The 17,403-nt window shown below is 40.6% G+C and overlaps 1 protein-coding gene across 10 annotated transcripts in view; it reads right to left on the bottom strand.

Annotated features, from left to right (window-relative positions):
- Positions 1-17,403, bottom strand: part of magi2a (membrane associated guanylate kinase, WW and PDZ domain containing 2a) — a 256,526-nt gene that overhangs the window by 67,172 nt on the left and 171,951 nt on the right. For all 10 annotated transcript variants that reach the window (XM_080292089.1, XM_026146239.2, XM_026146241.2 and 7 more), the window contains 3 exons: positions 16,313-16,528; positions 13,785-13,995; positions 8,301-8,380 (listed from right to left, as the gene is read on the bottom strand). In XM_080292089.1, coding sequence (XP_080148215.1) covers positions 8,301-8,380; positions 13,785-13,995; positions 16,313-16,528 — 507 coding nt within the window. The remainder of the gene's footprint in view (positions 1-8,300; positions 8,381-13,784; positions 13,996-16,312; positions 16,529-17,403) is intronic.

Genomic DNA, 17,403 nt, shown 5'->3' with positions numbered 1-17,403 from the left:
ATTAGGCACACCTTGCTACTGTAGCCGTTACACTTTCATGTTTATGAAACCAGGTTGAGATGATCTGAGCTTTGTGACATGAATGCAGCCATCAGACGATGGGTACCCGGCAGTCACAGAGGGATGCACTTGGTCAGCAATACTCAGGTAGGCTGTGGCATTAAAATGATACTCAGGTGGTACTAAGGGGCTCAAAGTGTACCAAAAGAAATATCCAGAACATCATTACGCCCGAATCATTGATATAAGGCAGGATGGATCCATGTTTTTATGCTGATTATAAAAAAATTCTGATCCTGCCTACCAAATGCTACAGCACAAATCAAGACCCCCTGGTGAGCAAGTGCAAATTGTAGTCTCAGTTTCCTGCTCTTAGTTGAAAGGAGTGCCATCCGGTGTGGTTGTCTGCTGCTGTAGCCCATCTGCTTCAAGACCGGATGTGCTGTACACTTCTACATACGTTTATTGTCATGAGACATAATTTGAGTTACCGTAGCCTTCCTATCAGCTTGAAGGATTCTCCTCTGATCTCTGGCACACAACAAGGCATTTTCACCCAGAGAACTGCTGCACTGGATATTTTCTCTTTGTCAGACTTAGAGATATCTAAAAATATCTGAGAATGCCTCAGCAGATGAGCAGTTTCTGAAATACTCAGACCAACTATTCTTACTCATTCTGATGGCTGGTCTGACCTTCGCAGGTCTTGACCATTTCTTCATGACTAAATGCAACAAGTTGCTGCTGTGTGATTGGCTGTATGGATATTTGCCCAGATAAGCATCTGACTGGTTCCTAATCTGACACTGATATCTAAGTACAGAAGAACATAACAAACACAGACCTGAATCAGCAGAATTATGTACTGTTCTTTTTTTAAAAGTCACAGACAAAGCACTTTAAAGTGAGCTTACTTGACATCTAAATCACGGGTGTCACTCTTATTTTGCCTCATAGACCACAGAAAATGTGCCACCACTGCATAATAACCCATACAAATTATATCCTTCTTTTAACATAATAAAGTGCAAGTACACTCGGAAAGCTTTAAACTTTAATGAACCATCCATTTCCGATACAGATGATGAACAGCCAAAGATGTGTTAAGAAAAATAAGCGCAACTGTGAGTCTACTGTCATTACAAAGAAATGCTACTTTTGTAAATCAAAGAAACCCATTGGCGTGGTATGGTAGGCCATGGGTAATGAAAAAAACCATTAATAACTTTGCAGCACAGTGCTTTCCACCATAAATCATAGTGGAAAGTCCAAAAACAATGCCGGTCTTCCCTGTAGTTTTCACACTTTGCAAAGACATCCACCTCGATCTCAAGTATTAAAATCGGCTCTGAATATTTTAATTAAAAAGGAAAATGGAGTTTAAAAAGTCTATAAATTAATCTTTCTCTCAGCTCTTTACCCTCTTTTTGGCTCTCAGACCCAAACCCAACAGTTCCTTTTGAAGAAGTAAATCTTTTATAGAACGCACACAAATATAGCTCCACTTTTAAAAAAGGCTCAGTATTTTCCTATCATAGCCGGACAGTGTAGTTTGCAGCAAACATTACTCAAACAAAAGTAAATAATGCATTGGATCGTTGCTGTGGTGTAGTACACATTTAATGCACTACTGACTATTCTGGGCAGCAGAATTATGTGGGTCATATTCTGCTACTTCCTGAACTTCAATACCCGTGTGGAGGGATATAACGGTGTGACCTTTTGATTGTTAGTATCCTTTAATAACTTTGGGCACCAGGGAAGCTCTGTGGCACAGTCTTAGGTTCATTTTGCTTTTTGTCTCATTTTTTCAAAAGAAAATAAATAATAATGCTTAAAGGTATCCTTAAAATCATCATAAATCAACATAAATTACCTTAATGCAGTATTGTATATATCATCTAGGTTTATTTATGCTAATTTAAAAAAAGTGCAGTGCTGGTATTTACACTGTTATTCACACAATGACATTTAATTCAGAAGCTGCATGTCACACAAACACCTGCCACACAGTCTTCCTTGCATCCAATCTCCAGGCCTCAGGCATGCTCTGCTGGGGATGTTCTCAAAATACACCCATCAATCATGCTGTCGACATCTACGCCTGCCATCCCCAACCCCTCCGACTCCGCTCCCGACTGCTGCAGAAAGGCTCAAGGTGAAGGAGGGCGCTGCGTTTCGCCATCTATAATAACTCACCTGTAGAAGTGCACACACACTCACTGCAGGGTGAGTGTGTCTTCACATTCACAAACAACACCCTGCACCCCACAAAAATCACAAAATCGATCTACAAAGTCCCGCTGAGCTGGCTAAATTGACATCACAGCGAAAGGAGAGATGGCATTTCCCAGGCTGGAGTAGCGCTGTCCCATCTGGACAGAAGTGATGAAGTATCGGAGGGACACACAAATACATGCAATGGATGCCATTTTTTTTTTTTTTTAAACTGCAGATGTGAGAAAAGCAAAGAAAAACGAGTAAAACGCTGGTCCTGCTAGTTCCCCTGGAGAGAGCACAAGAAGGAAGTGTGAGCCCAAAGCTAGCCTGTGAGACACGATAATAACTTTGTGTGTTTGGCCGTGAAGCTCCTCACATGACCAGAATGTAATTACTTGTCTGCGTTTGCTGCCCTCTGTATGCACGAGCCCCGTCTTTTGGGATTCACAGAGGCAAAAGACAAGAGGCGCTGTAATACGATTAAGCACGATCAGAGTAATAATCCCTCCCTGCAATTTATGCGTCTATTCATACACTACGTTATACTGTATGTAGTATAACTTCCCCTGATATATAGCATATCTTCTCCAGATAGGACAAACTGACAGCTAATTAAACATGAAGAAACAGTGAGAACAAACTGCTTTTAGTTTACTTATCGGGGGAATTCTCTTTCTCTTTACCTGTGAAGGCAAATAAAAGGGAGAAAACCAGCTGAATAAGTAAAGAGGTGAGACAAGAGTATGGCCCATTCAGTTTATTTTTTTCCAGGCCAACAAATATTTGGCAGGATAGAAAAAAAAAACACAACCAGGCAATTTTAAGTGAGAGAGTGGGAATAAAAGCAAAGAGGGAGGTTCTGTAAAAAGCCTGTCCTACCTAGTTTTTTTTTTAAAACCAAAACAAAAAAGAAGAGGCACGAGGACACGAGGGAGAGAGGATGATATAGAGGATATAGAGGTAGAGAGTGGAGGTGAGAAAAAATATAGGCAGAAAGAGTGAGGGAGAAATATAGAGCGAGTTATGTAACTACAAGGCGCCTGTGATGTCAGCTGCTCTGTCTTCACTGAAGCTGACGCTCCTTTGAACATGCAGGAATGAGCACCCTAACCCGAGCACACATTTCTGCGCATATTTTGACAGAATCTGGTTGTATGCGTTGCAACTGACTTTAAACATGAGAGGGAACAAGTTGTCTTCACCAGAGGTGAAAACATTTACTCACATATGGCTGTTAGGTACAGCGCTGAGGTTCTAAACAGTCAGTTGGGGTTTTTTAAATCTCTATTTCACCTCATTTTAGGAGGGAAACTGTAGATTTTAACAGCATAACATCTGTCTGACAGCTGCAGTTACCAGCTGCTTTTAAGATGAAAGGCTTTACGTCCAAAACACTTAAAATATCATGCATTATACTAAGATTAAACACGTCACTAGTACTTAAAGCAAATTGTGAATTGTGTATTTCAGTATGTATGACCTATGCAGGCAGCTTTCGTATTCCTTAGTCTTGTGTTGACGTAAGAGATTCGGCTCGTCTGTGAGCAAAGAAAATTCTCCCTCCACAGAATGAAACCTACCTCAGAGCCGTGTAACATAGGCATGGTCACAGTGGCTTTGTCGATCACTTAATCACTTTATTTTATATACATTTATTTAAAAAAAATTTCATATTCACACTTTTCCAAGTACACAAGTCCCTCTGACTAAGGTTGGTGATTATCTCACAGGATTAGGAGATAACAAGCTCGATCATCTGGCTCCTTATTTCTTGCCTTGTTAGCCTTTTGTTTAATCGCAACTGCTAGATAACAGTTGACTTAGAGAAATGATACGACCAGATACGAAAATAATTTGCAACAAAGCAAAGCTTTCCTCCTTAAGTGTACTCTGGTGACAGTACAATTCTCCTATCAAATTTGTAATAAAGAACCTTAAGTATTGCGGTTTAAGTCCAGTGCATAAGCACTTCTTCCATGTGTGCTCTTCACTTTCACTCCTCTCCTCTACACTCAAAGTCTGACTTAATACTGTACTCCTCTTCCTCCTTCTCTCTCCCTGTTGTCTCGTCACACCTCAGAGACTCCACCCCACGATCCTGTTAGTGCTTATCAGAGCATGGCTCGGGTTCAAACATGGACACGCACACGCCCACACCTTTCCCCCAATCAATACCGAATTTACAGAGGCAGCTTTTCTCTCCTAACTGAGCTCAGCTCTCAGGGGTGGCTGGTGTCACCAGGCTGTGGAAGTTTGGCTGAACTACATACATCTCGTATGGCTGCTGACACAGAAACACACTTTGAGTTACTAAAACCTACAAAGCAGAGCAAAGTGCACACCACCGTATTATCTTCCCTGGCGGATCTTTAAGTCTTGGATCGTCAAAAGAAATATATCTGAAAGCTAAATAAATACAGAGGTCAACAGCTTAATTATGGAATTAACAAATCTCCGAACACAAAGTCAAATGAACCAAAAGCTGTGTGAGGCTGAGATGTTGATGCAGTGAGATGGCTAAAAAGATCCCAGAATTAAATAAGATTCTTTAAGTCGAGGTTTAACCCACATAACAACGTGCGCTTGCAGTTAACACCGTAACAAAATCAGAAATCTCTTTCAGGAAATTCAATATTCCAAACTATAAGGAAATTTGCCCATTTTGACCCACTGAGGTGCAGCATTCAGCTATAACTTATTACTGAGCTCAACAATTCTCCTGTGTTTTCCACTTGAGAATTGAGCAGTCACAAAGTTCAATGACTACAGCTATAAAAAACAAAAACTGTAACTACTTTAAATTTGGCTGTTGCATCCCTCAAGATTGTATCCCTGATGAGCCACACTGTTTTCCCAGGACTCCATTAAATGTGAATTTCAATATGGGAAAGAGGAAGAAGTTGCAAAGACTTAGCTTTGGGGAGGAAGGTGATGGTGAGAAAAAAACCTACTTATATTCAATATCATGTGTACTGGCGATGATGACACAGAAACCACAATTTATGCTTCGTTGACCGTCCTTAAACTTCAAGAAGTTAAAATAAACTGAGACCCGTTTCTCATGACCAGAGATCCTAAACATTAAAGCTGCGTTATTTCAACACAGAAGCCGTTTGATCTCTAAACCTTTAAGGCGCATAGTGAACCTGCAGATAAGTGCTGAAGGTGCACAAGGAGAAAACCTTGAAGGAGATAACAGCTATATTTCAAACAGGTGCGTTTTTTACCTTTTTTTTTTTTTTTTTTTTTTTACAGGTGCAGTCACTGAACTTTTTCATTCGGCTGATCCCGACCTGAAGCCACTGTTATCAACTGCTATACAGTTGACTCTCTTGCCTGACTTTGATTCGTACCGCTGGGACTAACTAAGTGGATGAGACGCCCCGAGAAGATCAGCAGCGATCCTTGCAAATATCAGCACATCTCCTCATGTGGTGTGTCCTTGGTGGATAAATAGGATTGGAAGTCTTGGAGATGAAAGCACAATCACATTTGGACTAATTCCTCACAGGCGCCTTTGTCTTTGTTTCTGTGTCATTTCATCATCTTGGAGATCATTCTCCCTTTAATGTCTGAAGATTTAGAGAGAAAGGGGAGTTTCAGTGACTACATGGGGGTTCTTTTGAATAAGAGGCAATTTTTTGGAAGGTTAAAACAGGCTATGAGTCCCCATGTTTAATGCTACCAAACCGCAAATACAAATATTTCTATTTTCACTTAAAACATGCCGGAATCCTTCATCATCTTATGTACTTTATGTAGGATGTAGATTTTATTTAACTTCATGGTACACACCAGTGAATATTTAATGTGTAGTTGATTGAAAAACAATAACCATGCAGCTCTGCGAGGCTGTAGTTATGCAGTTATGAAAATGAAAACATGTTGAGCAGGAAGTAGTTGTAGACAAAACAGTGCAAGCTGGTATGAATATCATTCGTTTTCTAGTTTTTTAAGGAATCTGACTGGTGTTAGGTCAAGAGCTGTGAAAATTAGATTTCTGATCAGGTGTTTGTGCGAGATGAAAGGTCAGAGTCACTGGAATTCATTTGTAGGTGGAGAGGAGGCAGTAGTGTCTGTATTGAATTTCTAGGGCTGTGCAGGAATATTGCACCATTTGAGTATTTGTTCAGCTAATTTTTAAATGATGGACTTGTGTAGAATCTCGGCTTGGGCGACCTTAAGGTATATTTTATTCCAGGTAACTTAATTATGCAACGTAAGTATAGTCAAAAACACAGCAGGAGAGGAAGAAGAGGATCACAGAATCTCTGGAAACACTCAAAACTACAGAATTCATTTAATTGTTGTCGAGGCGTTTCAGATATCAGTTACCTTGTGCTGGCAGATGAGCACCAAAGCTGTTATGATTTCAAACTCCATATAATAGCTGAGATGTTTTATACTGAGGTGGTTGTTCAGCTTTATTTCACAAAAGCTTGTTGTCTAATCTGCCTATGGCTCAGTGACAACAGAAAAAAAGTAAAAGAAGGATGGCAGCCTCCTTGAAACTAGGAAAACATCAGTGGTAGCCTACTGATTTTCTTTTCGCATTCAGCTTCTGATTGCAAGTAGCTATAGTGACCAACTGGTCCAAAGATGATGGCACATGTCACCTTCTGTCTCTAAACTTCTGTCTCTAAGACCAACTGCAATCACTCTGAATTTACAAATGCAGAAAAACTGCCAATAACTCTTTGCAACAAGGGACTCAACTGCCTGCCAACTTGTTGCATTCTGGTTATATTTCCATTAAAAGGTAAGCTGGCTGAGTGTCTGTGTCACTTGCTATCCTGCAGGAACTGTGTCATTATTTGTAGAGGAATTTCTGAACTTCTGTTTCAAATCTACATTTCTGGCTGGAGTAACTGGTTAATGTGAATTTCTGTGAATGTAGATGGTGACAGATTTGTCATTTCTGCTGATTTAATCACAGCTACAGACCGATAGCAGACTGACTCCATGTTATTGCTGTTTCGACACACCAAAGTCAGTTTAAAGACGGCAGCTGACTGCGAGTGGTCGCAAAGCTGGTCTCTGTTTTCAAAGCAACGAGCTAAAAGGGAACGAGATCACAAGTTCATTGCGCACTTTGGCAATAATTTGTGCCAAGTCTGTAATTACCGTTTTCCGTATTGTGACTGTAGCCTCATGAAAGTTTATTAGTACACTTCCAATTATCATTTGCCACATTTCCAAAACTAAACAATACACCAACATATGTAACTGTCTGTCATACAACTGGCAACACAGGGCAGGTTCAATTTGACCTGGGGCGAGGTGTCATTTGCTCACATGACTTGCCGTCTGAACACTCATTCAGTGTCCAATGTATTTATGTGCTTCCAGGAATATGCATCCTGAAAAAACCTTGCTGCCCTCCCACCATAAACAAGCATGCACTGAAAAGAGAAACAAGTAAGCAAGGTAGTCACTTCTCTTCTCTGTCTCTGTCCATCCTATTATTCATATTCAACTCATATTCAACTGCACTGCTCCCGCAGCGCCTATAACTCAGTTGATAAACCCCCTCTTGGTCACGCACAAAAAGAAAGGGGAAGCAGGAAGGCTAGATGTGAGAAAAAAAGAGAAAGATACAACTCACTTGTGTATTTGTATTTGTCTATAAAAATGCATTGACATTCATCTCTCTCCTTTCTTTTTGTTGTGTGTTTATCGAGTGTGTGGGTGGATAAAGGACACTTCAGATCTCGCTCGGTTGAGAATAAAGAAGTCTTTGTAACCTCCAGTCTCTTTGGTCCTGGGTTTTAAGCACACATATCACGGGGCTTCCTATCAACTGCAGCGCGGGCTGCCACACACATTAGCGCTGCCTCTACATAACTCCTAAAACATACAAATCCTGTACCAGCGTACACAATTTAGCAAATGTCCTTCCACCGACTTGCAGGAAATCATGCCACTATGCAGCTCATCAGAGCAACAGGCAAGATTTTAATCTCTTGAAATTAATGCCGTGAGCAACTTACATTCCAGTGTGTAGTTAGCATCAGTGAATGTAAGAGGCAGAAAAGCATAAAAGAGGAAAAACGAATAGACGATGGAGCTGCTGTACTCACCATCCTCTTTGCATTCCTCGGGCGGCTTTGCTTTCTTGGCTAGCCTCGGGTCCAGCCACGATGTTGTCTTAGTGTTGTGGCTGTGAAGAAAAGACAGAGAGAGCGTGAGAGGCAGTGTGATAGATGGCGAGAGAGAGGAGACTTGGCACAAAGAGAGAGAAGGAGGTTGGTGGATTCTTAATTCAGCCAGAGAATCATTTCAGAGAGGAAAGATGAGACTCCCTTGAGTGCCTGCGTCTAAAAAAGGTGACAAGAGAGACGAAAAATGCTTTAGGTTAACAAAATGGCAATCAATACTTTTAATTTGCTCACTGTCTCTCATTAGCGGGCGGGGGAGGAGGAGAGGAGAAGGGATAGGAATGGATAGAGGGGTGACTGGGGGAGTGATGGAGAGGAACAGCTGTGGGCTTGGCAGATTCAGCCAGAGCCCCAGGCAGAGAGCTGGATCTAGATCAGATATGATGATGTGCCAGGGAAGCGCAATGCATCTACGCGGCTTGTCTGAAGCTCTGGACCCACAATGGCCTCCCTTCATGATGACAGAACAATAGTAGGAAGGGAAAAGTCAGGGGAGGTGTTGAAAATGCCTACAGTAAAAAGATAAAGGAAGCGAGAAGATAAAGGAAGAGGATGCAGCGAGGAGACCTTCTTATATCTTTTTTCTCTTTAATACTTTTAACTTTTGTGTTTTCCCGCAGGATATTTTCTTTGCAGCTAGGCGTCAAACACATATAGATTTACAGAGAGGAACAGTCTTGAAAACATGCAAAATGCAAAATATAGAGATAATAAAGTTAAGTTAAGTGATGGTCTGTTGATGACAAAGAAGACAAAGGGAAAAACACAAAAGTAATCACCGAGCAAAAAGTAGTCTGGCATGTTTCTCTCACCTGATTCACTGAAGTGCAATGAATCAGCTTCTTTTAGGGCGTTTTCACACCGACACACTTTGTTCACTCTCGTCTGAATCAGCTGGTGACTTTGTGAACTAGTAGTTTTTCTCTGTGGCTTGGTTGCTTTTCACAAAAATAAAACTCCAAACAGACTCCAAGAAAACCTAATTGTGCCACAACAAACCACGTGAGAACTCTCAGACCACACAGCAACAAAATAAAATACAAGAAGTAGTCGCTTTTGTCTGGCCTGGTGGATAACACAACTAAGTGAGTCCCTGACTTATTTTTCAGCCAGGGGCTAGAGTTGGTTTACTCTTACAGTTTACAGCATGCAGCTGGTACCCAGGTCAGATTATGAGTAGATCATGTTAACATAAAGGAAACATTCTCGTTTAGAAACGGACCTGAGACAAACTGCTGAACTGCTCCTCTTGATGCACTTGAGTGCAAGTCTGGTCAAATCAGCACAAATGAACCAGAGTTGGATTTAAATGGACTAAACAGCGCAGATGTGAAAACACCTTTAGTCTCTGTTAACACCTCCATAGAGCTTATCGCTGTTAGGAATGTGGGGCTAGGACCCAAATGCAGAGTCAGGAAGCAGGCAAGATAAACAGAAAAAAAAAAACCAACTCCTGTTTATTGGCATAGAGTCCGTAAGGTACCATACATACAGGAGTAACACCAGGAAACACACCAACAGGGTTAATGGACACTGAGGCAAAAGAGAGAGGGAAACTGTGGCTATTTATACACATAAAAACACTGAGGGCTAATCAGGAAATAAGACACAGCTGGGAGGAAAGAAGACACGGGTTCACAGATTCAGCACTATCACAGGGGAGGTAGTAAAACTAAAAGTAAGTCACAAAAGACAACTAACTGCCAAAGTGCAACACGGAGTAAGCGACAGCAACCAGGGAATCAGACGCAAGACTGAGCTTGGCACATGGGAAAGATACAGGAGGATAGACAAAAGGAAACACATGAGAATACTAGAAACAGTAATGAAATACAACTAGAAAGGAAGATTCAAAATACTAGGACTAAATGAGAACTGAAAACTTCCCAAGATGCAAAAAACTAAACAAAATCCAGAAACAAAGCCCACAGACCACAAAAACAGCACACAGCTCGATGCTAAGACTGTAAATCTGATAGCCAAGTGCATAATTTACAGGATATTAAACTGAAATAATAAGCTAAAAAATAAGAACATCCTCTATACAGCTGCCGAATTGTTGTTGGTTCTCGGTGTCTTTTCAAATTAGTCATTTACTCAATATTAAGAGGTTTTTGAAAAAGAGGTTTTTGATCTCAACGGGACATTCCTGGTTAAATAAAGGTTAAATAAAAAAATAAAACACAAGGTTAGGGTTAGGCTAACTTGTATAGCTGTTAAAGTATATAATTTTATTTGAAAGGGAAAATCTTCTGCTTTTATATGGATAAAATACATCCTAACCCCAAAAGAGTGCCAACAACCTGCTGGATGATGATGTTTATCCAGAATACTAATTGCTGGAATATTAGAATAATTAAAATAAATATATATAAAAAAACTACGTAGAACAACCAGATAGTTGTTATAGCCCTGCAACATTGTGTTTGCGCTGTGACTAGCTTAATTAACTGAGTTAACATGTTGACATTTGCTGATTAGTATTAAATGCTGCACAGAACAAGGCGTTTCTGTCATACAAATCAGTTATTTTAAATACAAATAACTGAAATTGAATAACTGAAAATAAATAAAATAAATAAATACATTTCATTAAAATATATATTTTCTTGATCAATCAATTAATTGTTTAATTAGTTATAGGCAAAACATGTCAGAGCAGAGATCTTTATATATTTACAAGGTTGAAACTGCATCTTTGCCAGAAATCACAGCTGTTTCATTGTAGATTTTTTCTCAAAGTGTATTGAGGTATTTTAGTCTGGACCAAAGTAACAGACTGATTGAATGGTGCATTGCTGTCCTTTGAGCTATGAACAGAAGCCTGAGTAGAAAAAAATGGACAGATAAAAGAGGAACAAGAAGCTTCATGCCAAATACAGAAGAGCATGAAGTGAACTTCAGTGCAAGTTAAAGTCTTTGGCTTAAATGTTGAATCTTTTTCATCAGAGCTTTTTATTCTCTTTTCTTTCCTCTACTTTAGCCTTTCAGTCATTTCTTCTCCATTACTACCTATAGTATATAAAACGTACTACCTCCTTACTCATTTTCTTGTCCTCCCTGTCACCCTCTCTTTTTTCCGCCTTTGCTATTTTTAATCACTTTTTTCCCCTTCCCTCTTCCTCCGTCTATTCCTCTTCTCAGACACCTCACTTCAAGAGCAGTAGGTAAACGAATTGATCTTATTTGGAGGCCAATCAAAGACAAGCATCCTCCTGGCATCACTTATGCGTAGAAAAAAAACCCTTGATGCTATAAATGCGGTAGGCTAAGTGAATTAGTTGTGTAATGTGCTTGATGGATGTGGGAGCATGAGGTTTCTCTGTTTGGGGTAGGAGACATATGGCGAGTTGTCTGCAGAGGATAGGAATTAAAAGTTTGCATCTGTGGCAAATAGACATGAAGAGACAACATGTGCCTGGCTGGCTGACAACCCTGTCTCATTTCTTACTTTGGTGCTGCTGCGAAGCTTCTAGCAGTTAAAAGAGTGCGCTCAAGCAGGCTGGGATTCAGCTGATTCTACGGAGAGATTTCTCCTAATCACTGAAATGATCAACTGGTGCAGAAAAGCCCCCAAACTTTTTCGCAATTGCAAAAACCCCTCTCTGCTATATCTACATTTGTTAATGTTTTACAAGAACTCAAATGCACACGCAATTCCCACCACACCACTGCAAAAACACACAGCAACTCAATTATTCTTATGTAATAAAAATTCACCCCATGGTTTTACTGCAGCTGTAAAATACTAACAACTCCAATGAATTAAACTTTAGAGCGTTTATAAGAGTTCTACGTAGCAAGGTATTTCTGGGGAGCTTTAAATCTTTAAAACCACCATGTATCACATATAGTCTGTGTGTGTGTGCTGAGCACAGAGGCAATTAAACAGTGCTGAAAACATAAAGTGACCACATCTTTAGCAATCTTCTTAGGATGTAAGGCAAATGACATGATCTCTGAGTATGGCGCTCAGATTCAGAGCTGTCCCTCTGACGTACTCATTTCTAATCCCGTCCATCCCGGTCACTCCCATTGAAAATCTTAACAAGCTGCCTCCAGCTCAGCTTCCCGTCTTTATGTCAGTGCTACTGTTTCCAAACCATACATCATCTAACGCTCGTCTCTATCCACTACACCCTGCCTGCGCTCTCTTCCTCACCTCGGTTTGGCACTGCCCGTTCCTTCGGACGGTTGACCCCAAGTATTTAAACCCCTTCAACTTTCACTACCTGTGGTCCTTGCAACTTCACCTTTCCACCTGCCTTCCTCTTCTCCCCAGAGCATACCTCCCACTTCACCAGACTCTCTCCCACCTGGTCCCTACTCTCACTACAGATCACAATGTTGTTTCTGAGCATTATAGTCCATGCCTGACTTCACCTGTCAACCTGTCCAATCAGTTCAATCGATTATCAATTTGTTCATTTTTCTACTTTTGTTTTTAAGAAATGTGTAAGCTGCTTATTATTACAGAGCAATGCCTTTAATGAAATTCTTGTATAATCCCAGCACCAATGTTTAAAGCAACAGTTTGTCTCATAGTTGATACCGATAATTTTTCGTGCCATGATATTTTTTAACATGCAGCCAACACAAACAGATGATTGGCAAGCAGATATTTTTATTGGTGAAGTAATATCAGCTGACATCAATGGTCAGCTGATATATTTGAGCAGCGGTCCCCAATCACCGGGCCACGGACCGGTCTGTGAGTCGTTTGGTACGGGGCCGCGATTGTTGAGGCAGGTGTGAAATTTATGGTTTTATCGATTTTTATAGTTTTTTTAAAAAAAAATCGTTTTTATCGTTAACTTGGTTTCCCTGGGTCTTTTCCTGTGTGTTATGAATAAATCTTCTTTTTTTGGTACCAGTACTGGTTTTATTTTATTGTATTTATCCGCGACACCTTAAAGGCCGGTCCATGAAAATATTGACGGACATATACTGCGGCACAAAAAAGGTTGAGGACTGCTATATTAAAGGATTTATAATTATTGTGACGTGAGTTTGTACAGATATCCATTCTGTCCACAGCTGCACACAACAAATGGCTGACGGTAAAAGAAAATATTCCAATAACTACGGGAATGCAAAACAACGTTCAAATTCCAATTTTAAAAGTTTTTTTGTTTACATGTATCATCAAAACAGGCTTGATATAAGTTTTTTTTTTAACATAATACTTTAAAAATGGCAAAAACAAAAGTGAAGGAAAGGAAAGTTCTAGAAAATTATATTTTGCTCATTTTTCAGAGACCTTACTTTAAAAGAAGAACGTTTTTTTAGCTAAAGTTTTTTTGTCACTTTACACCCCGCTGAGGTCTTTAAAAATCACTTATAAACATCATCAATTTCAAGAATATCTGAGAAAAGTCTGAATGCATATATCATTCAAACACTTACTCTATGAAGTAGACTTCTCCTTTCTCAGTGTATGCCATCTCCCAGTTGTCTGGCAGCGGCCCTAGCTCATCGTTCTCATCTGGTTTGGGCACTGCCATCTTCGGGATCTGTCCATCATCTTTGGGTACCTCGCTCGGGGCCTCTGCTGGGTTGATCTGCGGGCCGACGTCCCCTGAAGCATCTGTGCTCTTGTCCTCATGTTCACTTGATTCTGAGGTGACAACAGGACAAGATGAGTCAGGCATGACATTATCATCGGAGAGGAACGGGGGAGGGCGAGGAGAGTGAAAGACAAGGGAGCTGAAGTGTGGAAAATGTGAAGGGACTGATTGAGAGAAGGGGCTAGGGGTGGAGGCAGAAAAAAGAGGAAAGAGTGATTAGAAAAAGGTGAGAGGAAGTGGTGACATTGGGGAAAGACAGGAGGGAACAGAGGGAGTGATTGAGGTTAACAAGACAGAAAGATGAATAAATCAGAGGAGACAATAGAGATTGAGAAAGTAGCAGGCGGTGATGCCCTACTTTGAGTTGTGGCAGTGTGTGAAAGTGTTAGCGAGAGAAAAATGGGAAGACAGAGAAAGAGATGGCAAGTGTGAGCTCATCCCAGAGGAGGTTTGGTGGAGGGAAGTGAAGAGGGGACAAATGAAAGTAGCGGATTGAGAGATAATCTATGGGAGGGAAAGCGCGAGGTAGTGATCTGCTTAGATCACAGAGCCTGCTGTGCTCTATTGATTCCCCTTCTGCTCTCCTGGTCAGCCCACACTCGGTCCCTTTCAGAGACAAAACTCCTCCTGAGCCGAGAGAAGCTGCCCACTTTAACAAACAACATGCCTCAGCATGACGTTTTTGAGCATCTCACTATTGCTGAAGATATTTCCACTCTTGATTTATAAAAACTTTTCAACACTTCATGTACAAATTTGAACCGATGGCATTCTGGTCATAAAAGTGGTGCTCTGCTTCAGTTTGGGGTCTCCAAAGATGACAAAAACCTTTTTAAGAAACCCCCACTACCACTAGATTGAGATTACTGTTAATAAGCAGGTAAAAACATAAATCATGTCAGCTTCATTAAAAGTTGACTACCATACAGTAGGTCTTGTGTCAAAGTCTTAGCTTTTACATGCTGAGTTTTAATGAGATCACAATGTCAGAGATTTATATTATTTTATCATCCACAGCAGGCTCCAGACAAAATGAAAGTAAAGTCAAAGTGTAAAATAACATGCAAAAAAACACACAATCTACTTTTTAAACTTTTTTTTGCTTCTGATTTCCTTTCATCAATTCAGGTATTTTATGTCTCTGATCCAGTAAAACAAATATGATATTTAAAGGAAAATCATCACTTCACCCTTAGAACATTTAATCTGAGTATTTTCTGTTTGTTTTTCTTCCGCAAATCATGAATCTTACCTTGTTTGACCTCGTTGCCAAAAGGAAACCAATATTGCATCCTTTAACCAAACTTCCCTTCTCAAAATATCACCTTAACAGCTCCATAGTATATAGCCGTAATTACATCCAAAAATACAGCTGCAGCACAATATAAAAGTAAGTGCAGGGATCAGCTGAAATCAGCACCCAGACTCCTTGAGCTTCTGTGCTGCTCTGACTGATGCTGTGCAGTGAAAGTCTTTTCCTGAGGCCATGAAACCATCTTAGAAAGTCACAGGACCGAAGCGTGGCTCTGGATTTGGAATCACAAAATTCGAACTCATAATGGTGTTTTTATGATCGCCTATTCATGTGATCACGGGTTTCAGTGCGTGACGGAGCAACTCCATGTATCTGTGTTTGTGTGTTTACTTGTTATAACAAGTGAACACACTAGAAGATATACTTAGATACGTCTTTTTAGTCTAGTCTTTCAGTGCAGAGAATGGCACCTTTCTCTATCAGTTTATGGATAACGACAAGCTCTAGAGGTTTGGCCTTGTTACACAGAATGTTAAACCCCTTTTCTGCCAATTTTCTGTATTTACAAAGAGGATAACAGCACTTTCTACAGGGCTGATTCACAAATGAGAGAAAGCACTTAATAAAATGCCCTTGTTGATTTTTAAACAGCCTACAGGCTTTTGTTGAATTGGGGAGCAAAATATGTGTTTGCCCCTTGCCTATCTGTTCTGAGACACTGTTTAAAAATGGTACCTAATGAATGATATCAAATTCTAGAGAGCAGCAGCACTAATGCTTTAATCATAAACTGTTTGTGCCGCAGAGGTAATCACTGCGAGAGCGAATTGCCGTTCACTGTTTATATATCACGTCATTAAACTACATATAAAGATATTTGTGTAACCAATTAAAAGTGATAATCTGCCGTAAAATCATTTTCAAAGAAATGCATGTAAAAACAATCTGTTCCTGCATCTGTTGCTAGGCAACCGCCCTTAAAGAGACTGTCGCTGTAACATGCAGATCAGACTGAGCCCAAGCGTGACCTCAGACCCTGCTGTCATGATGAAGCCTTCGGCAGAAGTGACCTTTGCCTCTGTGCGTCTGTGGAGGTTGCTGTCGGGACTGACCTGGGGTGACAGCAACACCGTTGCCATTGACAATGGGTCTCTCCTCCTCCTCCTCCTCGGGGGGCTCGATGCTGGCTTTTTCCATGTTGCTGACTGACTTGTTGCGTTTCCTCTTGCCCTCTGAGCTGGGTCTGGCGCCCGGGAGCAGCTGGTCCGTTACATTTAGCAGCAGAGCGCTGGGCTCAGCCGGAGGCTTTGGGGTGCCGTAAAAGTTATCTGGAAAACAAAGTTTAGCTATAGACGTACAGTAGAGTGCAAAGGAACTTTAGATTCTCATACATCACATAATATCACCAAGTTGTCAAATTCCCTGTGAAAATGAGAGCAGGATGAAGGGATCTAAAAGATGGATATCACTGACAAGCTCTGGACATCTTAAAATGCAAATTTTAGATCAAAGCAACATTTGGCTAAAGCGCAGCCTCACTCTGATGGTATATGTCCACAGCTTCTGTGATTTCCACACTTCCCAATCACTGACTACGACAGCAGCTGGGAAATGCGTTCTGTTGCCAAAGTGTTGCAGTTTCACTGAATGGATTTGATTTGGCTTCTCCCCATTTGAATCAAGTTTACATTTAGCCTATTTTATGCAAATCAGAGCTCCCCAAACCTTTTAAACTAACCACACACACACACTCTAAAATATAGACCCATTGAACAGTTTCAGGGTTCATTGCTTACCTTGGTGTTTAAAGGAACACGTTTAGTTAAAGGTTTGCTAATATATAAGAAAGCAACTAGAAGAGCTGTTATTTTGGCCCATTTTATCCTCTCCCTCTCTACTGGGAAGAACCTCAGTACCCCCCCCCCCCCCCCCCCCTTTTAAGTGTCTTAAAAGTAAATATATCTGCTTCTGTTAATCCCAGGAGATGACATGACATTAAAAAAAATAAAATCTGCATTTCCATAAAATTTTAATAAAGGAAAAGCAGCACTGAAAAATAATTCCTGTGTACATAATGTAGATGCAAAGAGGCAGCAGAACGGGCACGGAATAAAGAAAGTAAGGATGAGAGAAGCGAGAGCGGGTTAGGATGTTAGCCTTGTAATGTCAGATGAGTTCTGCACTTGAGATGTTGTTCCAGCTA

This window comes from Astatotilapia calliptera, chromosome 17 (genome assembly GCF_964374335.1).
Source record: "Astatotilapia calliptera chromosome 17, fAstCal68.1, whole genome shotgun sequence".
NCBI classification, from domain to species: Eukaryota; Metazoa; Chordata; class Actinopteri; order Cichliformes; family Cichlidae; genus Astatotilapia; species Astatotilapia calliptera.
Note: the sequence above shows the minus strand (reverse complement) of the source record. Positions and strands in the feature narration are given on the sequence as shown.